The sequence below is a fragment of the Alligator mississippiensis genome, chromosome 2 (assembly GCF_030867095.1).
Source record: "Alligator mississippiensis isolate rAllMis1 chromosome 2, rAllMis1, whole genome shotgun sequence".
NCBI lineage: Eukaryota > Metazoa > Chordata > Crocodylia > Alligatoridae > Alligator > Alligator mississippiensis.
The window spans coordinates 84,912,501-84,940,034 of NC_081825.1; the positions used below are offsets into that span (position 1 = coordinate 84,912,501).

General features: G+C 42.2%; 1 protein-coding gene across 3 annotated transcripts in view; it reads left to right on the top strand.

Moving 5' to 3' along the window:
• The window catches only part of SPOCK3 (SPARC (osteonectin), cwcv and kazal like domains proteoglycan 3), a 508,697-nt gene that overhangs the window by 147,637 nt on the left and 333,526 nt on the right, over positions 1-27,534 (top strand). For all 3 annotated transcript variants that reach the window (XM_059721899.1, XM_059721898.1, XM_019481419.2), the window contains exon 3: positions 18,765-18,810. In XM_059721899.1, the coding sequence (XP_059577882.1) occupies positions 18,765-18,810 (46 nt within the window). The remainder of the gene's footprint in view (positions 1-18,764; positions 18,811-27,534) is intronic.

Here is a 27,534-nt window from a genome sequence, read left to right on the forward strand (position 1 = left end):
GTATTGTTGGCAAGGGCCCTGTATAGTCAATCTAGACCGTATGCCCTAGGCCATGTACCCTGTGTGGCTGTAGGGGAGGTTCTTTTTGTTTGGCTAGCATTAACTGCTGCACTTTGTAAGTAGCTCTGTACATACTTTTCCACTTTTCTTCCAATAGAAGGCCACCATTCTGACTGAACCAATCTTCCTAAGGTATGAGCTACTCCCTAACAACCTCCCCAGTCACGGACCAGATACATAATCTCACTCTCAAGGCTGTCAGGGACAACCCATACCCTATCTGGGGCCAGGGAGTGGGGTTAAATTTGCCTTCCCCAAAGTACTGATCTACCCTGCCCTACTGGCTCACTTCGTGCTTGCTGCAGCTGTACAGTACAAATCCCAGAGGCACTTGGAAGCAGGAAGAGGAAGTGATGAACAACCCTGCAGAGTCCTGCTGCTGTGATTGTGGACTACAAATCCCAGAGACCTTGGGGGCAGCAGGAACAGGAAGCAAACATGGCCCATGCACTCTAGCATCCCCCAGCTTCTGGCTTGAGCCACTGCAGGCATGTGGCTGCATTTTCTGAATCAAAATTGAATGCCTGTTCATTTACTTAGTGGGTCAATCTTTGCAGCTTAGACTAACCTGCAAAAACTAAATTGATTCAACCTTGGACTTTTTGACTGTCTGTACTTAGCCCTAGGGTCTGAGGTAATTGTTCGCTCTGGATTTAGGACCCAGAGGCCCTGTTGGGGGCCCTCAGACGGACTATGACCTTACCATTTGACAGTAAGCAAATTTATTGTTACACAGTGATAACAGAAAAGAAGCAATACAAAGAATCAAGCAATTCTATATATCTGCCAAATTCTAGGGCTGTAATCAGAGTCAAAATACATCTGTACAGGATGCAGTCTTCACTCTGAGGCTTTTTCTTAGGTATCAGATGTCAGCATGTCAGCAGTCTGGAGGTGGGATGCCAAGGCCCCCCCCCTCCTGTGGGGTGGATGAGACTGGCCGATGGTATGCCCTCTGTCCATGGTGACCTTTGGGACCCTTCCCGGGTGATGGGAACATTGACCCCACTCAGGAAGGAGGAGGAGGAGGGAAAGATGGGGAGGAGGAACCTTGGCTGAAGACCTTTGTTACTCTCTCTCTGCTTTTGTATTCTTCTTGCCTCCTGATGACTCTTGATCCATGGCTATCACTGGTTGGTCTTTCTGTGTTTGTCACACCTCCATGTCCTGTGTTATCAACACATTCCAAGCCCATCACATGCACACCCTTCCCAAAACAAGAATTCTAGGCCTCCTTCTTTGGCCTTCCAAGCTGGTGCCACCTTATGTTGTGTCATGGGCGGTATAGTACGTACTCCCTCTGCTTTCCAAACTGTGTCCTTGTTGTGTTAAACAACCTATCGGCTTCCAAGGCTGTGTGAGACTTTGAACCAGAGTCTTAGAAATCAATTAACCTGTGCTGCCCATCCTGAACCATTCTTGTGCGTGTGTGTGCACACGCATGCGCGTGTGCATACAGTAAAATCTGTGTTATCCAACACTTTACCAACTGGAAAGCTCCACTAAGTAGCATCTGCAGTTTTGCTGAGGGATGCGGCAAAGGTGAAACCGGGAGTCCCACTGCCGGTTTCGCCACTACGAGCAGAGTTTTTCTTCTTCTTTTTCGCTTCTTCCTTGTGGACCATGGTCTGGGGCAAAGCAGCCTGTGTGGGGGCCCCCCTCCCTCTCTCCCGACACACTAACACCAGGGAGTGCACCGGATGGTGCATACTTCATTAACCATCATATTTGATTAACCAACATCCCCCACTTCTTGGGGGATGCTGGATAATAGAGCTTTTACTATATATGGCTTAAGAATGGTTATAGCAAACATTTTTAATACCATTCTTAAGCCACGAGTCATGACCCCTGATTCTAAAGTGTTGCTCTGTTCACAAAAAGTTCAGTTAGTTTGCCCTCACATGGGGCACCAAGCTTTTATGACCCCTTTTTTGCCGTCCCCACAGGAAATAAGAGGTACAGGGAACTAAAGAGTTCTTCAGGATCAGGTGTAACTTACGCTTTACTTGAACAATGCAGTAATGAGCTTGTTAACGGTAAACCATTGGGCTGCAGCTCACAAAAGAGCCCAAGAAACTTCAAAAAAATTGGCAAAGTTACCAAAGTTTTGGCCTTCATTATGTTGGAAGGCCTCTATTTTGAGACTCTCTTTTTTGGAAGTATGGATCCCACAAACTGATTTGGAGAAAGTGGATGGATTGTGCATATGGAATAGCTTCTAGTAGGAAATTGTTACGTGGTGAATTTGACCTTTCAAAAATACATGAATGGCAATAAATGCAGTTGCATCAAGTGTTTAAAAAAATCAGTTTGGTCCTGAGGCTTTAGGTGTAGCAAATATTCCAGATATATTGTTTTTTGCCTTGAAATCTGTTTTTCTTTCCCCATCCTGTATTATAAATTTATGAATATATGCTGTCACATACCAAACTTGATACAGAAAACTTACACCTGAAATGGAATGAAGACCTAGGTATCCAGATGACAGAATAACAGTGGAAATCAGCAATGCTGCACAATATTCAAACATTAACAATTTTTTTTTTTACTTCATCTTATGTAACAAAAGATCACTTTTTGTCTGCACTGGAGTCCCTCTAAACTTAAACAATTAAATATACTGCCACTAGATATATGCTGGAGATGTAAGCAGTGCTCGGTCAAATGTTTTGGTCATGCCCTATTATCATTTCTTTAAAAAAAAAAAAAAATATAGATAGACTAAAAAAATGGTCTTGAACACAGTACTGATACCTTTGGCAACTATGCATGTTCTTGGTTACATTCCTAAGGAATTTAAACTGATTGCACTTTTACAGCATGCCTTATTAGTGACATGCAAGATTATATTACTTCATTGAAAGAGTCAGAATTCTCCAAAGGTCGGAATCTGGTATGATGAGATGGCACAGCTGGCATTTATGGAGAAAATCATGTAACTACTTTGAAAAATTTAGTGTACTTTGGAAAGAATTCTTTGACTGTTGTGGTAATTTAAATGTTAGTCTTTGCGTATTTCTTTCTTCTTCTATCCCTCCTGCTTCCCTCCTTTTTTTCTTTTTTCTTTTTCCTTTTTTGCTACTTTATTACTTATGGTGACATGTACATTGTTTGTACTGTGTGTGCGTTATGTATAGGTGTTAAATAATATTTCTCATTTTTGTACTTCATTGAAAAAAAATTTAAAAAGGAATGGAATGTGATGCCAGGATACTGAGGTTTGGTATTAATATACTTAGACAAATAGAACCTTATATCAACTTGATGATCTCACGAGGTCCCTCCCAGCCCTAAACTTATGTGAATCTGAACAATAGTGTTTTCCAAGAATGAATCAGAAACATTTGCACAATGATATACCTTCTTTTACCATGGCTTCTGAAACTATACCCTGGTCAAATGGACCCAACAAGAAAATATAGTAACATCTTTAGCAGTTGGAGGATAGTGGTGAAGCATGAATTTGGTATTCTGAAAGTATAGTGTTATGGCTTACAAGGCCTTTTAGATGCCAGTGTTGAAAATTTTGTCCGTCAGAGTATGCCCTGCTAAGTCCTCCACAATGCCTGTGAGGCTAAAGGAGATTATTTTTTCATGGAAGGGAGCAAGGACACTGATTGCTGATCCAACTTATGCAACCAGAAAGTGTGCCTGTCAACTCTGGCTTAGGTTCAAGGAAAGCAAGGGATACAAGGCATACTGTATGTGCCCATATCCTGGCCACACAGTGTGCTATTTAGAAGTAATTGATTAGGAGTGTATGTGCTGTATTCTTGGTTATGCTTGGCATGGAAACTAGATGTATATTTTGTATCTACTTTGTATGCTGTTTTTTTTTTTTTCCAAATTGAGTTAGGTGGGCTATGAAGAGAAGTCTCTTGCAGTTTTTTGAGAAATAAATTGTACTTCATGATTTTTTGGTCCATCTTGGCTAAAGGATATCATTCTTTCTATTTTAAGTGACTTTAATTTGTATCTCTCTCTTTTATGGGAGCTGAATCATGGGTTTCTAGATTAAATGCTTTGTGCTTTCTGATACTCAGATCATTTTTTTTTTTTTCAGAAGCGTGGATATTTTTCTTTTCAAGTACCTTGGTGATGACCAAAACTATATAGAAAAAATACTTTATTAAACAGATAAGCATATTAAGAGAACAAAAAGACTAGCCATTTCAGCTCTGTTGCCTATTTCAAAGTGTATTTTCCTAAGTGCAGAGTAGTGTGAAGTCAGTAACGTGAAATCTAGTTTAGTAAGGCACTACAGAAAAAAACCGAACTATTGTTACAGAATAGAAGTCTGAAAGCCACCTTAGTTATCATGGCTTATGGTATCATTTTTTTGTTCTCCTTCCCTCTTGTACAGTGTTCTTCAATATGTGTTAGGAGGAACTGCTCACTGAATTTGTAGGCAGGCATGGTTGTCCATTGCCCAAGCACCCCAGTTATTTCCATTTCCTACTCATCATGTAGTATCTGCAGTGGGGTTGGGTCCTAGGTATGGTAAATAAAGTTAACTATATCATGGAGTTCCACTCTGGAGTGCCCCTTAATACCTTTCTGTGGTTTCTCTTCATGAGACGATGTATAAAAAGTTTATATAACATTACTAGATAAAGTATGTCTTTGAAAAAGAACTACGGAAGAGATCCCAAATTGGCACCAAGGGAAAGTGTTCCTAAGAGAGGGGCAAGACAAGTCTCTCACTGGGATTGTAGAGAGGCAGCAGCAAGGTGCCAGACTACCATGCGTAGACCCTGAGATGGTGCAGAGTCACTTGGAGGAACTGGATGCCTTTAAGTCGGCAGGCCTGGATGAACTCCATCCAAGGATACTGAAGGCACTGGCTGACGTCATTGCACAGCCACTGGTGGGAATATTTGAACGCTCGTGGTGCACGGGCCAAGTCCCGGAGGACTGGAAATAGGTCAATGTGGTCCCCATTTTCAAGAAGGGGAGGAAGGAGGACCCAGGCAACTATAGACCAGTCAGTCTCACCTCCATCCTTGGCAAAGTATTTGAAAATATTATCAAGGCTCACATTTGTGAGAGCCTGGCAGGACAAATTATGCTCGGGGGAAACCAGCACGGGTTCGTAGCAGGCAGATCATGCCTGACTAATGTAGTCTTTTTTTATGACCAGGTTACGAAATGCCTGGACACAGGAGTAGGGGTGGATGGCGTATATACTTAGACTTCAGGAAGGCCTTCAATACGGTATCCCACCCCATACTGGTGAACAAGTTAAGAGGTTGTGACTTGGATGACTACACAGTCCGGTGGGTGGCGAATTGGCTGGAGGGTCGCACCCAGAGAGTTGTGGTGGATGGGTCGGTTTCGACCTGGAAGGGTGTGGGCAGTGGGGTCCCGCAGGGCTCGGTCCTTGGACCGATACTCTTCAATGTCTTCATCAGCGACTTGGACGAGGGAGTGAAGTGTACTCTGTCCAAGTTTGCGGATGATACAAAACTGTGGGGAGAAGTGGACACGCCGGAGGGCAGGGAACAGCTGCAAGCAGAGCTGGACAGGTTGGACATACGGGCGGAAAACAATAGAATGCAATTCAACAAAGAGAAATGCAAAGTGCTGCACCTAGGGAGGAAAAATGTCCAGCATACCTACTACCTAGGAAATGACCTGCTGGGTGGCACGGAAGCAGAAAGGAATCTTGGAGTCCTAGTGGACTCCAAGATGAACATGAGTCGGCAGTGTGATGAAGCTATCAGAAAAGCTAATGGCACTTTATCGTGCATCAGCAGATGCATGACGAATAAATCCAAAGAGGTGATACTTCCCCTCTATCGGGCACTGGTCAGACCGCAGTTGGAGTACTGCATGCAATTCTGGGCACCGCAATTCAAGAGGGATGTAGATAACCTGGAGAGGGTCCAGAGAAGGGCCACTCATATGGTTAAGGGCCTGCAGACCAAGCCCTACGAGGAGAGACTAGAGAACCTGGACCTTTTCAGCCTCCGCAAGAGAAGGTTGAGAGGCGACCTTGTGGCTGCCTGTAAGTTCATCACGGAGGCACAGAAGGGAATTGGTGAGGTTTTATTCACCAAGGCGCCCCCAGGGGTTACAAGAAACAATGGCCACAAACTAGCAGAGAGCAGATTTAGATTGGACATTAGGAAGAACTTCTTCACAGTTCGAGTGGCCAGAGTCTGGAACGGGCTCCCAAGGGAGGTGGTGCTCTCCCCTACCCTGGGGGTCTTCAAGAGGAGGTTAGATGAGTATCTAGCTGGGGTCATCTAGACCCAGCACTCTTTCCTGCCTATGCAGGGGGTCGGACTCGATGATCTATTGAGGTCCCTTCCAACCCTAACATCTATGAATCTATGAAAGGGCTTCTAATTCCGGCACTTCCTCATCACAAAGAAACCTGAAGGATTTTCATCCCATTTTGACTTGCTGAAACTGAACTGCTGTGTTGAGTGAGGTGACTTTTGTGTTCTGAGAGTGGAAAGCATTTTTCCACATAGGTTTTGTGGTCTGACAAATAAGCCAGAGAAATTGCATAGAAAAATACATTGTTTCATTCTCCTAGCTCCAGCTGCCATTGAAGAAGTCACAAGACAGCAGTAAGGAGGAAGGGGGCGTCTACTGACCTTTGGTATTAAAAATTGTTTCAGGGGCTCAAGCTGGGTTGTGTAGGATAATACGCAAGTGTCTAAACTCAAAACTACCATCAAATCATTTCCATCAGAACTAGAATAAAAACTACAGCCCTTGATTTCCCCACCACTCCACTACCTAATCCAGGGACTTTTTATGTGCTCCCTAAAATCCACAAGCAAAGGAGTCCTGGCAGACCTAACATATCCAACCATGGAACCCTAACTGAGGAAATATCAGGCTTCATCGAATCAATCCTAAAACCACTTGTCACCCAAAGAGCAAGTTTTGTCCAAGACACAACAGATGTTCTATGAAAACTTAACAACATAGACCGCCTTCCCAACAACACCCTCCTAGCCACCATGGATGTTACCAGCTTATATACCAACATTCCACACCAGGATGGCATCCAAGCCTGCCTTGCATACCTACAACTCAGAGTACAGACCCAAAGATACTAATGACTGTATACATTTCATCCTTACACACAACAACGTCACTTTCAATAACCAATACTTCCTCCAGACCATGGGCACAGCTGTGGGCACCAAAATAGTGCCACAGTATGCCACCTTCTTATGAGCCACCTGGAAGATGAATTCATCCAGGACTGCACTATCAAACCCTTGCTAAACTTAAGAGATATTAATGACATCTTCATCATTTGGACTGAAAACCTGCAATCTGTGATTGAGTTCCATCAGAAATTCAACAATCATCACCGCTCCATCTGACTATCTCTTGGCTACTCCAGCATCAACATCTCCTTTTTAGACATGATGATCAGTATCCAGAATGATAAAATACAGACCATGATATACAAGAAACCCATGGACCAACATACATATCTGCACAGAATTAGCAATTACCCTAAACACACCAAGAAAGCTGTAATATACAGCCAGGCCCTCAAATACCATCAAATTTGCACCGATAAGAACACCTGTGATTGCCAGCTCATAAATCTCAAAAAGGCTTTTGCTCAACAAAGGCACTCCTCCACAGAGAGAGATTGCACTTTTGAAAGAGCCACCCAGATACCATGTGAGGAATTGCTGCAATAAAGAAGGAAAACCCCCATGAATCGCACACCATAGGTTATGACATATCACTCCTACCTGGAACCTATATGGAAAAATCCTCAAATAATTGCAACCCATACTAGAAGAAGACCCAATTCTTAAAGAGATCTTCACAGAACCACCCATCCTAGCCTTCAAACAAGCACCCAACCTTGCTAACCTCATCACCAGAAGCAAACTTCCTATGGCCCAAAACAAACTGAACTGATCCAGACCATGCCATGACAAGAAATGTAAAACTTGCTAACGTATCTCCACCACCCCAACAATTACTACATTCCACAACAGAACTATCAGCATTCCTGGATATCACACCTGCACCTCCAGAAATGTTATACAGCTCATCCAGTGCACCAAATGCCCTGACAGAAAATATGTAGGAGAGACCTGACAACAACTGTGTATTAGAATGAATGTACACTGGAAATCTATCATAGACAAGAATACCCAATTACCTGTGGGGGCACATTTTGCACAGGAAAACCACTCTCTCTCCTGTCTTTCAAAGGGAATTTACAAAACACCTTTTACAGTTGAGCCTATGAACTTCACTCCATCAACCTACTGAATACAAAGATCATGGACTAAATGTAGACATTGGATTTATGACACACAACCTGGCTAACATCTGACTCCCTGGGTATGTCTCCACTATTTACCAGCTACCTTGATTGTCTCTTACCCACTGACTTCTCAATTTACATCTTCACTGAGGCTTTCTTGCATGCATACCAGCCTCTGGCTTCTTTACTATTCATTCCATCCAGGAAGAGCACACACCAACTGCAGATGCGCCCTTAGCCTGACAAAAATGGTATTTGTACCTAAAAGCTTGCAAAGAAGAATTTTTTTCAACTTTTTTGGTTGGTATAATAAAAGATATCAGATTTACCCAAAGAACCTTGTCTGCCTAAATCCATGGGAGCACCATATAGATGGAATAGTATCTATCTCATTACCTGTAAATTTCAAACACTCAGAGCTGGCCACTTTTTATTTGTAGGTCTCCACAAGATCAAAGTTTTGCTTAAACCCCAGACCAGATTTCCCACTGAGGCTGCATCTAAATTCTGCTGAAGAGATCTTTCTTTTCTCTTTCCCCTTGCCCCACTATTAAGAAATTAAGAGGCCATTAGTTTCTGTTTGGAAAGTGATTGATCATTTATTGACTGTGTCATCAAGAGCGATGCTTTCTGAAACTAAAGGTTTTAAAAAAAAAAATTACCTTCTAGATTCAGAACTACTACTCTTTAGTTGGGGAATATGTAGCTGCTCCCTGATTTGAGAGAGGGTATCTTCCAGGGATATCCCTATTTGTTAGCTGTCCCCCTTTTCATTGGCTTTATAGTTTTCTATCTAGTCTTGGGCTCTGATGTTCAGGAATAAAGTGGTTGAGGGGTTCTGGTTAAGAATTCATTTAGTAAGATTGGACTATTAATTATCATGAGATGCTGATTGTGCAAGAAATAGCAATAAAAATATTTGGAACATTGCAGTGTGCATTCCTTGATTCCCTTAAGTGTGTCTATGCAGAGATATCCTTCAAAGAACTCTCTGCTTATCTACTCAGAAACCAGAAAATGCAAAATCACTAAGGTTACTAGAAAAGGCAGGGTAGACTAACTGAATCACAGACACAAGCTGTTGTCAGCAACAGCTCACTTTATCAGATTCTCTGTGATGGTTAAAAAGGTTAATGGAGGAGAAATAATAAAGGAAACATTACTGAACAAATAGCATTAATATTTGCGGAGAACAACAACAAAAATGAAAGTTGATGGTGTGGTAAATCATTTCACTGCTCATTGGCACAGCCTGTCCCATCCTGCATGTGCTTTAGGAGTGCAGTGGTATAGAAGAACTGAACAACTGTTCAGTGACCTTTTGCACCAGTATTTCAACTTTGGGCATTGAAATAATTTATTCATTTTGGCATGTGACAGGCAAGAATGTGACCCTTGCCTCACCATCCAAAAATGTGCAGTGACCTGCACAAAAGTCTGTGAAGGCAGCAGTTTTTTAGATTTCATAAGTGCTAAATAGAGGTGGGGGAAAAATCATTAATTGAAAAGTAACTGGAAACCGGATAATGTAGAGGTGTGGAATCATTCCACGGTAAGTCTAACCTTAATATCAACTTTGATAGTGACTGAAATTTATTGTTGTACATTTGATGTCCTAGTTGGGATGAGTTTGGTTATCTCAGTAAAATTCCTAGAAGGCTAGCTTGTACTGCTGTTTCCTGTTCTGTAACTCTTCTATTGACAAGAACTTGAGAATAAAGGTTTTTTATTGGCATGTTCTATCAGTGTGTTTTACAACATTCTCATATAATAATGGCAGTAAATAAAAATATAGTAAGCTGGTATGATAGTTGTTAGTTATACCCAGAGTTATGTAGACAAATGATAGGTATTTAATTTATGATGAAATGTCCTTCATTTCTGTGATGTGTATATGTTATTCTACATTATTGGTCATATCTGTACATTTTCTGTTGTGTAATATGTATTAACCATAACAACATAATGATTTGTTAGTTCGCCTTAATTTTTTATGTGGCTATTAATGTTTCTTGTTAGTGAACAGCAGTTAGCTTTTAAATGTTTTTGTTTTTGATCAATGTCTTGGTGGAAATAGACAACATATTAGGCAGGGGCAAATAACCCAAGTTTTGTACTTGGCTGAATTCTTATTTCTGAGAAATAATTGGACCTGCAAACACCATCCCCAGCCTCTCTGTAGTAATTCATCTTTTCTCCCTTTTGCTGTTCCAGTGATCCGAGCGTCTGCAAGCATCAAAAGTTTCACTCTGTTGAAAGTGTCAAAGGAGTTGCTGAGATTTTCACTTTTCTCCTTGAAGACCATATGTAAAAATGAGATGGTTATCATGTTTCCTAATTTGTTGGACAGGAAAGGGGCAGTAGTGGGAGGGTACTGAGATAGAAAAGCACATCGACAGTATCACTTTGTCTGTACAGAAAGATCTGTTTGGGTTTTGGTTGTGAGAGAACGTATTAAAGAATCATAACTCATTTTGCTATGTGATCAAGTTAGGAACTCCCAGATTTATATTACTTTGTGTATGGGAGCTAAACTTCTTTCAGCACAGCATTACTGGTTTTTAACTGAATGTTTTGGCATTAGAAAATCCTCTCTATAAACCCCACAGGATAAAATACTACTAACTTCCCTAAAGAATAATAGAATTTGATAACATGAAACCCATAATTCTGGTGCCAGTTAAACTAAAATGAGACAACTTGAAAACAGGAATGTCAAAAACAAAATTAACTTCATTCTTAAATCTTTGCAACATATTTAAGAAGCTGATAGTAGATAAATTTTCAACAAATGTATGCCAGCAAAATTTTACTCAAATGTCTAACTGAAGCTACCACTACACATTATATTTATGCCACATTTAACATGTTAATTAGCATAAGTAACAAGGGTACTACACATACAATTAATTTAATGAGCCATAAATGGCAAACCAGCCTTAAAAATATTCAACAAATAATGGAGAACACTTTTATGTCTGGTTTGTATGGTGCCTTAATCTGAACATGTGGTACATCCACACACCACGTCTTTCCAGTATAGATGCTCAACAATCGACTAATTGTCAGAATTGGCACTGGACAGCCCCAATCTCCGACTAGTCTGCTAACAATATTCTTGGCACAGCCCTGACACAGCCTTAGTCTCCAGTGGGCTAGGGGCTGTCCCAATATCTTTGGTGACAATCAGTTGATTATCAGCACCAGCCCCCAAAGCGGTCCTAGTTCTTCAATGAGGTAAAGGGCTGCCCTGGTGTTGAGGGGAGGAATTATAGGCTGCAGGTGTGGGTAGCTGAAGGGCTTCTTCTGCTGGGAAGTTTAAGCCCCACCAGAATCCCTGCTGGGGGAATCCCTCAAACCCACTGAGGCTGACAATCAGCTGATTGTTGGTCGTGGCTTGGACAGATTTTGAACTGGACCCATGGCTGTCTGGGCCAGGGTCAACAATCAGCTGCTTGGCTGCTTGGACAGCCTTGAGTGAACCAGATCTGGGATTGTTTGGGTATGGGGCCTAAAATCAGCTGATAGCACAGGTCTGGAACTGGCCCCAGGCTATCCAGGCTGAGGCCAACAATGCGCCTATCGCCAGTCCTATGTGCAGGTATGAGGGTACCTGGATTTAAGATCCTGGGCTCCTCCTGGCCTAACAAGTAATAATTATGCAATTGGAATCTGGGCTTTCTTCCCCAAATTGCTCCTTTTGCCATATACTTGCCAGGGGCATAAGTGTCATTGCACCATTAAATAAACATATCAGGGACCTAAATGTCCTTTGTCAGTTACTAGATGTATTCTGGTATCTAAATATCTTCCAGAATTCATACATGTATACACTGAAATTTGGTGAAAATTCACTGTATGATCTCTCTTCTCCCTCTCCAGTTCACACATTATTGTTGGTTATGTCTATACCTAATCTATTGCATCTTTTTTAGACTGCTGCCAAGACATGAACCCTCCTTATTTGCTACCACCACACTGCATGATGTAAAAAAAGGCTGCATGGTAGTGTTCTCTGTTGTGTGGTGTAGTGGAGTGGGTCAGTGATGTTCTCAGAAGAATGCCCAAGACAAAGGTTCTGAAAATATCCTGGACGTAGTCAAAAAAGCTGCAATGTGATGTTGTTCTGCATGTGGTGCAGAATAAGAATAAGTGAGTACGGTCAGTTTCTTAGCAGCATACTGGGGTCTGCTGTTGAGGGTATGTAGACCTTGTTTGTGTTGTATGGCCAAATTTTAGCTGAAGTAAAGACATTATGTTTTACAAGGTAGCACAGACTAATGGGCTGAAGATCAACACCTTAGATGAGTCACTGACTCCAGGGATATTACATTTCAAGAAAGCAGTGAGAATCTGTTGTTGTCATCAAAACATTCCTGGGGACCTCAGTCTGAAAATACTACAGGTAGAAAATTTAACCTATTTTACAGTTCTCTTCATTTGCTCATATTTTTTCCAGGGTTTTTTTTTAATGGAAGTGTTAGCATTCTTTTTTACTAAAATTGCTCTCCAACATTGCTTATAATAAAAGACTTACTAATCCAGCGATGATATTTGCAACTTGACGTGGTACGTAATCAAATATGATGATTGGTGCATTGTGCTAAGTGAGAAGCAGGTGAATGTTATCTTGAAACTTTGCAACTAATTTTAATAGGAAAGACAAATGAATGAGCAGTTTAGTAAAAGGTTCAATCAATAAGAGCAATGCATTGAGGTGACTCATCAAATATCAGATCTTTGGAGTACTTTCATGTGGGTATGCGTTGTAGATAGTCTGCTGGCACCATATCTAATAAAAAGGATATGTAATAAGAGCATGCTTTCTTATTTGTTTGTTGCAAAGGAAAGATGATGGTGAATTAAAGTTTGTGATAAATTATTTAGGAAGAAATACAGCATTTTAATAGAGTGAATATTTTAAAATATATATGGTTAGGGCCTTAATATTAATTCCTTTAATCTTCAAAGTGCTTTGCAAACTTTATTCCAACAGGAAGAGTAAATTTTAAATGCAAGGTAACTTGGCTTCCAGCATGAAGGTTTTACTTTTACTAGTAATATTTCATTGTTTAAACCAACTGTTTCTACCATGGCTACTGCTGCAACAGTAGAAAACTTCTATGTACTGTAATATAACAAAGAAGGATTATACTGAAAGGTTAGACTATAAGTGTACAGAAAGGTAGCTTTCAGACCTGATGAGAAGAAGGTATGCATGTTTAAGAATATAACTACAATAAATTAATCTTCATGGAACTAAGGTTGAAATTTGGTTAGATGCAACTCTTATGAAATCATGGGGCCCCTATGCAACTGACCAATGTGTTTGTCAGGAAAAGCAAACCATGGATCATCACCTGGGATGCTCTGTAGCAGCACATTGCATCCCACAAGATCTGGCAATACCAATACCATCAGTAGTGGCCTATGCAGAATCTTGGGAACAGACCATATAGAAAGGTTGGATTGGAGACACAAGGAAGGCATCAGAATGGACATGGGGCATGAGTGACTGGTCCGAGGGGGTTACCATGGTGATAGCCAAGCTGTATGTCAATCAGAGTCTAAAGTATCAAACTGGAAGTTGAGGCAAACTGTTGGTGGAGCTGGCAGATCCAAGAAAGGAGGATCCATGACGGGAACAAAGCTACAAGCATGCAGGACAGCAACGCATACAATCTGGCTGGCCTACAGGGGTTGTCCAACCTTTTATTATTATCCTAGTAGTATTGCAGAGAAGATTTTTGTCATTGGCTATTGCTCCCTCTGTTGCTCTTGGAGTGCTGCTTGAAGTTCTTTTGCTTTGGGATCACCACTTGGTGTTGGTGCTAAGGTGTGGTGCCTACTGCCACTTGGGGTCTCTGCCATCTTTTAGGACAACTACTCTCAGTTGCTGCTGCTCAGGGGTTGCTGCTGCTGCTTTAGGGAGCACCGCACAGGGTCACTGTTGAGATGTATGGCCTGCTGCCTCTTGGGATTGCCACCCACTGTCACTCTGTAAGCACTGCTAGAGTCTCTCCATCTTGCTGCTTGGGACCACTGTCGCCACTCCATGAGTGCCACTTGGGATTGCTGCTGAGGTGTGCTGCCTGCTGCCACTTTGTAAGCATTGCCCAGGGTTGTTGTGGAAGTGTGCTGTCTGCTGTTTCTCAGGATCACCATCTGCTGTGGCCTGTAAATGCCACTGGTGTCAGTACTGAGGTATGCTGCCTGCCCTCTCAAGATTGCCACTTGCCATGGCTTAGAGTTGTCACTCTGCTGTTCTACAAGCACCAGTGGGGTCTCTGCCACCTCTTGTTGCTGTGGAGTGAACCCCCACTGGCATCTCAGCTATTATTTTCATGAGTAGGGCAACTTCAGCTATCACTTTCTAGTGAGGGTTTCACTGGCCTTAGCAACAATGCCCTTAAAGGGTGATCTTGGTTTAGAGTCTCTCCAGGCTCACCCACTTTAATAGAAACTGTGCGTCTACTGTTGGCCTCAGACCAGGTCATAGTTTATGCCAACCTCCTGGTGACTCCTGGACAACTATCTCGTGCAGCTCCTGTGTGTCTTCCAAATGAAAAAATGGGAAAGCTCAGTGATGCAAAGATCTGGCCTCTTTAGTTCCATTACCTTTAATTTTTAAGGCACAAGCCATGGAATAAGCACAAACGGGCCCTTGACCCATTGAACCTGCATATTAAATGAAGGCATGCAGTTTTTAGAACATTTAGAGTAGACCAAGGTAGGTGTGTGTGTATCTATGTGCAGGGCTACCCTGACTGTGGCAGGGCACATGCAGTGCCTGCCACTTTAAGGTTTCAAGTTGGCAGTGGACCAGCCAGCAGATGGGTGCAGCAGATGGGTGCTTCATCAAGGCTAGCACATGACCCTAGGAGTACCCTGGGATTCGCTGAGGGGACAGCACAGCCTCCATTTTAACCCAGGCCCTCAGAGACAAGCAGTAGGCTGAGCTGAGCAGGCAAGGAGGCAACATCAGGCTGAGCTACTCCTGGAACATCTTGGAGGTAAGGGCAGGAGCTATGGGGATGGTTTGGAGGCTCCTGGTCCTAGGCATGACCTGAAAAAGCACCCTGCCAGGGAAGGGTGGCCTGGTGGACTCCTTATGGTGTGGGAGTCCCCAGGTAATGCTAGGCCTGTTACCTCCCTGGTGAAAGGCGAGGAGGGGCACCTGAAAACCCCAGCCCCTGCCTATGGTCAGGTTACTGACAAGGGAAGAGACCTGGGCTAGGCAAACCCAGAGAGGGACACCTGAGCCCAGTGTAGTAGGGCCAGGCACAGCGTCAGCCATCTGAGCCCCACTGTGTGAGAGATCCTAGGGTAGCGGGGGTCAGGCACGGTGGAAGCCACTTGAGCCCCAATGGGTGAGAGACCCCAGTGCAGGGGGCCAGGCATGGCACAAGCCAGCTGAGCCCCACAAGGTGCAAGACCCCAAGTGGCCCCAGTGAGGAGGGAGACAGTGAAGTGTCCCAGAGTGGGGATGAGCTAGAGAAGTACTGGATTTGAGAATGAACATCAGCGAGGCATGGGACACGTGTAAGGGAAGGTCGGGGCGTGTACCAAAGCCCTTGTCATTAGGAGGGTGAGCAATGGGCTTCCTCCTGCCTTAGAAACAGAAATCATATTTTTCATCAAGGTGTGGCAGGTGAGTGAGGAGGAGGTTTCGCCTTGAAGAGGTGGGCGGCCAGCACTGAGACCTGACCCTAAAAGGCCAGCCTGTTACATTGATATTAACTTTTATAAAAGTTTCTTGGTTCTATTCTGGCATGAAGATCTTCCTTGATTCTTTAGGTTAGTCTTAAGTACTCAATTTGTAGTTACTATAAAGAAAAGGTTAAACAAACTTCATTCATTCACTGAAGTGATTGAATTGGTGTATAATTCTGTGTTTTGCTAGAAACGTTTTTCTGTAGATTGATGCAAGTATTTGATGGTTTCTGCTTCTTAACATCCAAGTAGTGTACTGACATGCTAACATTTGTTGGCTTATCAAAAGCAGCACTTTAATGATAGTGTTTCAACATCTTAGTGATAAGCTTATTAAATGAATGGATCAAATATTTGGTGAAATTATTGCCACCAAGTTGAGGCATGGAAAAAAATAACAAGTTTATCGTATGTCAGTTAACATCATGTAAACAAATATGTACAGAATGAATGAAAATACATAAATTGGTAACAAATAAAAATGACATAATTAGGGTAATTTTTATCAGCAGTACCATTCCAAGTATTTTTCTGCTTTGTAGATTGTAAATTATACAGTATTTCAGATTTGCACATTAGAAGCAGATATTTCCAACATCAAAAAAGCAATTCAGTTCATATACACGAGGTGCTAACTGCTCAGTCTTTACTGCAGTCCTAAATGACTGCAGTAACTAGAGTTACTGGAGCTGCTACACGGTAGCATTGCTGAATGGCTTTTAGGTGATGCTGGCTGTGCAATAGCTCATTACTGTTGTGTGGTAACATTGCATCACGTGTCCTGCCATATGACGCTACTGTGCAGCAGTAGTGTCCTGCCATGCAGTGAGTCATGGCGCAGCCAGAGTCTTGAAGATGTGGCCACTGCATATGAATGGTAGCATAGATAAGATTACTAACATATATTTTTGTTTTTGTCTGCTGAATTTAGAATAACATTTATTTTTTAATTCCACTCATAAAACGGCTTAACATTTTAAAGTATTTTGGAAAATGAAAGGGGTAATTTTCATGTAATGCTATATTTTATATTTCAAAAAATGAAGTGGGTACAAAACGTAAAAGAAATTTATGAATAAGTTGCCATTGAAAATGATCCCTTTTTGTCTTGATCTGAGAGAGAGAAAATGCCTGTAATACCAAGAACACATTGTAACTATACAAAATATTATGAAATATGTATACCTTAGGTCTTCACAACGGTTTATAAATAAATTAGACTAGTGGCTTTGTAGTGTTTAATTCATTTTTATATGGATTGTAACATTAAATACTAAAGTGCATTGTACTTCTGGAGTGGTCCAGTTTTTATTAGGCCCCCAGTCCTGCAGTCAACCCCTACGTAGTGAAGCTGTCTTGAATTTACTGGGGCTTTGCACAGGCATTTGGGCTCATCCATGCATATCTGTTTGGAAAGCTAGCTACTAGATAGGTTGTAAGTATAAATGGCTGAGGGTGACAGCCTGGCTGTACTGAAGTCGATGATAAAAATCTTACTGATTAACATACAATATATTTCTGCATAAATTGAAGAAAATAAATAGCAATTTCACCTGGATTATATGATCCTAGCTTATTACAGATCTGATGTACCTACCAAATGTTATTCATATTTGTCTCTTCAGCTGATAGATTTTTAACATAATTTCTTGGAGAAGGATGTGTTTTGTCTTTAGTATTGTGAGAAGACATTGGTGTATTTTTCAAGATGCTTGTAATTTTTGGTTTAAAAAAAAACCCTGTTTGTTGGCAACCTCACTGTATTTACTATGATACTTCAACCTAGTTCTGGTAGAAATTCTAATACCGAGTGAAATTTATTTTAAGTCCTTGTTCTGGAAAAGCCAGGATCAGTTGTATGGTACTGCTGACAGTTGTCACACTCTTGTCAATCTTCTTCCTGTATCTCTATTGACAGTGGGTGCATCATAGAATTGAACTGTTTACTTGCATTTGATTTAAACTGTAATTTTCTTACCAAATTTCTTAAATTAAAAATGTTTAAATATTCAAGTTCTATTTCCACACACAAATTCTAATACTAAACTTAATCAGGAGGCAGACTTTATGATTAGAAAGCTGATTTGCTGGTTGTTTTGAAATGTAATAATTCAGAATAATTTTGTCGTGTATCTTTCTTTAAATAGTCAATTAAATGATCCATGTTGGAGGAAAAAAAAAATCCAGTTACAATTTCCATTTCATTCTTAAAGTTTTAATTATTTTGTAGTTTACTTTTCACCCATGATGGCTCTAGGACTTTGCTTTTGGCAAGCTTGTTATTAATGTGATACAATCTTGATCTTTTTTATTGAATATTCTTGTTTGCTGATAGTCTAGGGGAATGATGTATGGAAATCATTCTAGCGCTATATAAGCAGCAGCAGTATGTACTGTTTGGCCATTCTGTGTTGTTTGCTGTAAAACTAATATACAATATTTGTTTTAAAAATAACAAGCAATATTTGACTACCACACTTTGACTGAATGAGTGGAGTGGCATATAGATTGTATTGTAAGCCTGTGGATAGACTTTTCTATTCCATGGAGGTTGTTTGTTCCATTTTGATAACTATAACTTTTTCCCTTCTTTGTTTTTCTTTCTGCTTGCCCTCTGCAGGAAGTAGAGGTTGGTATTATCTTTTGTATTTTCTATTCCTTTGAGTACTCATCTGTATGAATTGATTTCTTATATCATACTAAATGCGGCTGTTGTTTTCTCCTCCAGGATGATTATTTCCGCACATGGAGCCCGGGTAAACCGTTTGATCAAGGTAAGAGTTTCTGTCTTTTAAATAATTTATAGCTGTAATATATTTTTAATAACTTGTAATATATTATTTTCTTAAATTAACACAGATAAAACTGATACATTTGTGCATTCTTTTTACCTCCTAATGTTGCTCATTTAAAAAGGGCCACAAGTTGATAGATTTATATTCACTACCATCATAATTATTGGAACATGAAATGAAGAACAATAACAATAACTACTGTCTGAAGGTTGCCTGATTGTTTCCCATTTTATATATATATATATATATATATATATATATATATATATATATAAGAAATTCAAGCCTTTTTTAATTATAATTTTTTAAGAGTTTCTATGCTTTGCAGCAGGAACCTGGACAGGCCTTAGATCAAATAGTTGCCATTTGCTGTCCTACTCGTATGTATTCTAATTATGATTTAGTCGAGATAGTGAGTTGTAGAGGAACAATGTTTGTACTTTTGTCATGCTCAGTAGATATTGCCAGAAGCTTGCTAATATGTGAATTATAATAATTTGAATATTCTCTCTGAAATGAGTAGGCTCCTTCGTATCTCCCTGAGTCATGGTGAAATGGAACTATAGCTGCAACTGCTGTGAGTGGACAGGTTATTATTTTTTATTAACCACTAAAGTGTCAACATTTTTTTCCTAGATATTTTATAATTATATAACATTTAATTTTAGTTTGCAGGAGTGTTCTGTAGAGAGAATAAAAGTGATAGAGATGGATAAGAGATGTGAGAATACTACAGTACAGTTCTAGAATAACTTGAGTGAATGTGCAAGAGGAAAGGATTTCTGTGGGTGATATTGTTTACTGGACCAACTGCTTGATTGAGATAGACTCCAACAAGCTTTTGAATACAATGCATTTTCCAAGTGTGAGGGGGGAAAGCGGACACAGTACACATTAAAAAAATAAATAAATCAGGGTTTGGAAAAGGAAGGAGAGAGAAAATTCCCAGGGGTAGCAGACAAGCAAATCATAGGAGAAAGGATAGCTTGATTTAGTGGAAATTCAAAAGCTTTCAAAAGGAAAGTGTGTCATTATCATCTATAGTGTGAAGAAAGAGATTATCTGGGATTAGGTAGATGATAATATTGCTTGAAGGCAATATCAGCGTTTAGTTCTTGGTTTTTAGTGTCCTGCCAGTTTATGAATTTTTATTCCCAGGCTTGCCTCTTGAAGATGGTTTGTAAATTTCCCTTGAGCTCCAGGATAGTGAGGCTGGAAAGTGAGTGGCTGTTCTACAAAAAAGTGTTCTCCTATGTGTGCTCATGGTTTCATTTTCTTGTGATCATTCATTGTGGTGAGTTTTAGTCTAATTACACCCACACATTTTCCATCAGGGCATTTGGTACACTGAGAGAGAACACCACATTTTTGGATAGGCCTGTGTAGGATCCATGGATTTTGATACGTTTCATAGATTTCATAGACCTTTGGGCTGGAAGGGACCCCGGAGGATCATCGAGTCCAGCCCCTGCCCCAGGGGCAGGAAGTCAGCAGGGATCATAGGATCCCAGCAAGATAAGCATCCAAATGTGTCTTGAAGGCATTCAAAGTGGGTGCTTAAACTGCCTCCGGTGGCAGTCTATTCCAAAACTTGGGGGCTCGTAAAGTGAAGAAGTTCTTTCTTATGTCCAGCCTGAATCAGTCGCGGCAGAGTTTGTGACCGTTAGATCTTGTCATCCCTTGGGGCGTTCTGGTGAACAGACGTTCCCCCAGATCCTGATAAGCACCCCTGATAAACTTATAGGTGGCCACCAGATCACCCCTGAGCCTGCCCTTTTCCAGGCTGAAGAGCCCCATGGCTCTCACCCTCTCATCATAAGGTGTGTTTTCCTGACCTCTGATTATGCATGTGGCTCTCCTCTGCACCCTCTCAAGCTTCTCCACATCCTTTTTGAATTGTGGAGCCCAAAATTGGACACAGTACTCCAGCTGTGGCCTCACCAAGGCTGAGTACAACAGGAGAATGACGTCCCGGGATTTTCTTGAGAAGCATCTATGGATGCAAGCCAGCATTCTGCTCGCTTTACTAGCCACAGCATCACACTGAAGGTTCATGTTCATCTTGTGGTCAATCATGACCCCCAAGTCCCTTTCATCTGTAGTGCTAACCAGAGTAGCACTGCTGAGCCTATAAGCATGCTGCAGGTTTTTCCTCCCAAGGTGGAGAACCTTGCATTTTTCGGTGTTGAACACCATCAGGTTCTCATCTGCCCATTTCCTGGGCCTGTCGAGATCCACCTGGATCACCCTCCTGTCCTCAGGCATGGATGCTTTACCCCAGAGTTTGGTATCGTCAGCAAACTTGGACAGTCTGCTTCTGACACCAATGTCCACATCATTGATGAAGATGTTAAATAGTATAGGCCCTAGGACAGAGCCTTGAAGGACCCCACTGGTCACAGGGCATGAAGACGATTGGCTCCCATCGACCACCAGCCTCTGGGTCCTACCATGGAGCCAGTTCACCAGCCACTGGATTGTGGTGAGGTCAAGGCCACAGTTAGGCAGTTTAGCCAAGAGTTGATCGTGGGATACCAGATCGAAGCCTTTTTAAAAGTCAAGATATATAACGTCTATCTCTTCCCCCTTGTCCAGGTGATAAGTCACCTGGTCATAAAAGGAAATGAGATTGGCCAGGCAAGACCTACCTGCAACAAACCCATGCTGGGTATCCCTCAGGATATTGCCTTCAGCTAGTTTGTTAAGGATGGCCTCTTTGATAAACTTTTCCAAGACCTTCCCCAGGATAGAGGTCAGGATGATGGGCCTATTGTTAGCCGGATCTACTTTCCTCCCTTTTTTGAAGATAGGCTTGACATTGGCTCTCTTCCAATCATCGGGCATTTCATCAGAGCTCCAAGAGCTCTCGAAGATCCGTGTCAGGGGCTGAGCTATGATGCTCGCCAACGCCCTGAGTACCCTTGGGTGTAACCCATCAGGGCCAGCTGACTTGAAGGTATCCAGCCTGTCAAGGTGTTCCTTCATGAGGTCAGCTTCGATGGAGGGCGAGGAATCTCCCTCACCTGGGCCTTTCTGACCCATAGTGGGTAGGGCTGTCCCATTGGACTGGTGAAAAACTGACACAAAGTACCCATTTAGCAAGTTCACTTTTTCCTGGGCATCAGTTGTCAGTTGCCCCATCTGGTTTAGCAGGGGTCCAATGTTGCCCCTGCTTTTCCTCTGGCTCCCCACATATCTAAAAAAGAACTTTTTATTTTCCTTGATTATATGTAGCTAGCTGGAGTTCCATCACAGCCTTGGCTTTCCTGATTTGCTCTCTGCAGGTCCGGACCAGAGCAGAGTATTCTTCCTTGGTGGCGGTTCCAGTCCTCCATCCTTTGTAGGTCTTCCTTTTAAGACGTAGGAGGTCCACCAGTTCCCTGGAGAGCCAAGGGAGCTGCTGTTCCCTTTTGCTGCCTTTCCTCCGAGATGGGATGGACTTTGCTTGCGCATCCAGGATTGCTCCCTTGAGGAGCAACCACTCATTCTGAACTCCCCTCACCATTGGGTTGTGGCCTTTTAGGGCCTCTCTGACTAGCCTCCTTAGGTTGTCAAAGTCAGCTTTCCTGAAGTTGAGGACTTCTGTATTACTAACTGACTTGCTAGCTTTGCGGCAGATGGTGAAGGTGATCAACTCATGGTCACTGTCACCCAGCTTCCCTTCAATCATTAGGTCACTGATTAGGTCATCCCTGTTTGCCAGTACGAGGTCAAGCAGTGCTTTACCTCTTGTCGGCCCGTAGACTTCCTGTGTCATCCACACATGAGTGAAAGCTTTGCGACCTCTCGGATTTGTAGTAGACCCCCACCATAGTATCCGCTGTGCTGCGTTCACCATGGATTTTAACCCAGAGGGTCTCAAGTCGTCCATCATGGGTGCCAATGTTGGCTTGCAGGGATGTGTAGCTTTCCTTGACATAGAGAGCTACACCCCCAACCCTTTTGTCCACTTGATCCCTCCTGTACAGGGTATAGCCATCTATACCATGGTCCAGTCATGGGTGGAGTCCCACCAGGTCTCTGTTATCCCTATAACATCATATTTATTTGTGTTTAGCAGGAGAACAAGTTCCTCCTGTTTATTCCCCAGGCTTCTGGCATTTGTGTACAGGCATGCAAGTGTCCCCTTGGGGGCCCTTGCCCTACTTACATTTTGTTTCAGGGCTGGGGTGGGATCCCTTATGTGCTTTGGCCTGCTGGTTTTGCAAGGGCCGCTCAGTGGACCAGCAGTGGCGGTAGTCCCCCCATCCCCTGGCGGGCTTAGTTTAAAGCCTGGTGGAGCAGGTCAGCCAGTCTGGCTGAGAAGAGCCTCCTCCCCAACGAAGAGAGGTGGAGGCCGTCCCTTCCCAGCAGCTCGCTGCCTGTCTCTGCAAAGAGTGGACTGTGGTTGTGGACGCCAAAGCCTTCCCCATGACACCAGCGCCACAGTCTTTGGTTGACTACCTGGATCCTCCTCTCCCTCCTCAGCCTGTAGCTCGAGACTGGGAGGATCAAAGAAAACACCAGGTGTTGCAGGTGTTGATTGTTGTAGCAGTGAAGATATGCACAGGTTTTGCATCTTTTTATGGCAAGCAGAGATGTGTTTTTTTCCACTGCCCTAAATAGACCGTGATCTGATTTAGCATGCTTATTTGAATTATATTTGGTAAACAAAACTTAAATTACACTGACTGGTATGTTTCCTCTGGTCCTCCTTTTCCATCTTTTTAAAGATGGGTGCTATGTCAGGCTATCTCCAGTCACCTTTCTTGTCATCCACAGCTTCACAAATATTGTAGCCATTGGCTCAAAAAAATCTTCAGCTAGTTCTGGTAGCACCCTGGGATGAATTCCATTGGTCCCTGCTGATTTGAGCTCTTTAATGTGCTCTTTATTTGCTGTGAACTGCAAATCTTCTTTGCATTAATTTTTATTTTCTGTTTGGTGCTTTCTTTGTTTTCTGCTACTAGTTCAACATCCCTGTTGAACAGTGAATCCAGAATTTAGAGTCTTTCTCTTGAGTCAGTTTTCTCAGCCAGGTGCTTACTTACACGATGCAGCAGTCTTTTTGCCTGGGGCTTTCCTTTCAAAGGGAACACTACCCAAACCCTTTTAACCTCCTGTCTATAGCCTCATATTAATTTAATTCCTTGCAGTATAGTTGTTGTCTACATGGATCAGTGGGAAAAAGTGATTAAGAATCCCCAACAAGAGGGGGTTTTTAATCATCACTCCTTTTTTTGGCATCGTTGTCATGTATCCCTCACCCTTAGGGCCATATGACCCCTGCCTTTTGGTCTCTAGGGCATGTCTCTTATCTCTTCTGTAACCATCTGTGTCCCCAGGCCTGGCATTGATGCCTTTTATAGACTGAATAGTTGCTACTCCACTCTGCTTCCTTAATCCTCCCCTTTTGCTCTCTTGCTTTCCATGCCTTGCTGGAATTATTTAACTTGGGAAAAGGGAGGCTGAATATGCTCCAAAGTGACTTCTGGTCTGCTGTTGGTCAGGTCAGTACAATAGCAACATTAGCCTTGTGGGTCATTTCATGGCTTCTGACCTCTCTTCTGGCCATGGCCATGCCTCACAGGTATTAACCATTTATGTTCAAATGGGCTCTGGGCCCTAGTCCAATATGTGGCCCTCTCCAGCCTCTGTGTGTAAGTGTCCCATTTGGGCTCTCAGCCCCAGTCCAGTGTATGGCTGTCCGTGGCCTCTGCCTTGAAGTGTCCCAGTGGGCTCACACCCCCAGTTTGCTATACAGTCCTCTCCAGCCTCTGCCTCTCATGGGATAAACTGTAGCTTACTCCCTGCCCAGCTTCTCTTAGCTGATGGTAAGCAATTCCCCGCATCTGGGGCTCCCTGTGGCTGTTGACTGCTCTTAAAGTAACAGGGAGTCCCCATCTCCTTGCTACATCTTCCATCTGCTGTTTTCTCTGAGGCATTCTTACTAGTAGTTGCCATGCAGAGAGGCTGAGTAGATGTTTATATTTGTCTTTGTCTCCTGACTTCAGTGATTCTTTTTTGTTTGTTTGTTTCTGGAGGTCACATGCTGTCACTTGTCACTCGGTGTACATTTTAGGGCTATATGTCTTTCTTTGTTTGAACACTGCTAATGCACTGTGCTTTGGATATTGTATATTTTCCTTGCATTTCTCTGTTTTCTATTTATGATCTGGTAGTCGACTGAAAAATAACATTAAAGGGGGAATGCATCTGGAGTAAAGCATAGGAGTTGTTTCCTTTCAGTCATCCTTTCATCCACCTCATGTTATGTGATCTGTAATTGAAAGAGCAAACAGCATTAGCTTGGGAAGAAACTTTTTAATAATTAAAGCTGTCCTAATACTTGCTTTGACAGATTAATGAAGAAAAGATTGCTTAAAAACAAATCTATTGCATATAGATTATGGGATGTTTTCCTGCCAGTATACCACTTTTCCATTTCCATGTGCCAGCCCTGTTACATTCTTTGACAGGTAATTAACTTTGGACAGTATATGCCCAACCTTACTTTTCACTGATACTGGATCAGGGAGTGTGCCAGAAGAAGAAATTGTTTCTTAAGAATTGGCTAGGAAGGTTTTAGCTAATCTGTGTTTGTAGCCATGCAGACATTACAAATTAATCAGTTACTTCTACATTTTTATTATTTTTCTGAGTGAAAATAATATTACTGACTAGATCAAAAAATAAAATGGACAGCTAAAAGGCAAGCATCTCAATGAACCTGTACTACATCACTGGGGCCCTAGTGTTCTAGGAATGTTCTAGGAAAATGATGTGATGATAAAAATTAGTAAGACTAAAAATACTATAAAAATTACATTTAAGTATTTGTAAATTGAATCCATTTGTTCAGGTGGAAAAAAAATCCTGTTACATTTGGCCACATAATTGGATATTTTAGTTGGCCATTCACACCTTCTAGGATGCAACAGTGAAACAGTGCCTGCAACTGAAAGCTGTTTTATAGCAACTGAAAACTGAATTTACTATTGGGGAAAAGTACCAAAAAGTAACATCCCCTGTGTTTGTCAGTAAAAACTGATGCAGCAATGGCAACAGCAGTATAATTGTTCCTTACTGTTTTTCACATCGCTTTGCACAGGAAAAAGAGAGAAGCTGCAGAAGATTAGACCTGGAGAACAGGGATGGGATTTTTAAAATGTTTATATCCTATCTAAAGCTTTGGCTTTAAGCATTTGGTAATGGTGATATTTAGGATGAGATTAGAAGTTACAATTAAACCTTATTAAGGGCACTAAGAATATGAAGGATTATACATTCCCGCTTGCAGGGCCATCCCTAGGGGATGTGAATCAGGGTGAACACCCTGGGCCCCACGCTTTGGGGGGCCCTGTGGTCAGTGCTGTATAGGCCCTGCTGTGGCTGCCATGCACTACTGCTGCAGGGCGCTGCTGGCTGTGCCGCTGTCGAACACACCAGCTCTGAGTGGTTGCCATGCCCCCCCTGCTCCGCCAGCTCTGGCCACTCCCCTGAGTAAGTGAAGTAACTTAGGTTCAGAATGGGTTAGCCTGATCTCTCGAATAGCTGTACATGTTTGGAGTGTAGCCCCAGGGCTGGGAAAGCCCAGCTGCTCACCCCAGCCCTGGGGCTGTGCTCTTCCCTTCCCTTCCCTTCCCTTCTCCGCCCTCCCCACCTGACCAGACTGTTTTTAGCCCCTGACCCTCTCCTATGCCCAGACAATCCACACCCCCATGGACCTGATCCCGTCAAACTCCCTCCATTCTGAGTTAGTATTGCAGTTTCACTGTGCAGCTCACAGGATTGGTAAACACTTGTACATGCTACTCCCTGTCCATGTATACATGGCTTAGTGAGCCACACAAATGTAGACTAAGTCTAGTGAATGAGTGTACTCACCTGTATTCAGTGTAATACAGTACAATACAGTGTGCAGCAGGAACTGGGAGAACATTTGTTCACCTGGGCACCCCAAGGGAAGATGAGGTCTACTGGTCACAAACTGCTGGAAGACCTGTTTCAGACTGGACATAAAGAAAAACTTCTTTACCATCTGAATTTCCAGAATGTGGAATAGACCCCCTTTCCTCCCCCCCCCCCCCCCGAAGTGGTGCAAGCACCTACTCTGGATACCTTGAAGAACCGCTTGGATGCTGATCTTGCTGAGGTGATCTGACCCCAGTTGACTTCCTGTCCCTTGGATAGGGGGCCGGACCCAATGGTCTTGCAAGGTCCCTTCCAGCCCTCATGCCTATGACATTTATGAACCCCAGGCTGATATATCTCAATGCTTAATTAAACATGTTTCACATTTGTATTGGCAACACCAGGGTTTACTTTGGATTTTATTTATTTCACTTTTAGTTGCCTTTTTAGGAACCAATCTGTAAAGCTGTATAAAAGAATGTAGTAAATGTGCAAGCTGCAACAAAATCAAAATACTGATAAATGATCTTGAACTCAATTGCAGAAAAGATAAATTTGCCATTTACTATGATGCAATGGATTTTAAGAATCCAGGGCTTTAATTAAAGTATGCTTTCTTTTCTAGACCTAAGTTATAACTTGCTGTTAATGCTACATTTTGAAATTAGACACACTTACATGTTTTCAGAAAAAGTATATTCATATTTTTGCTTTCTTCTTTATTGAATCTTGTAAAGAACCTACTTGTATTGATTTATTTTTTAATATTCTTCCTGTTCTTTGCAAAAATTAGTAAAATATAGGTAGTTC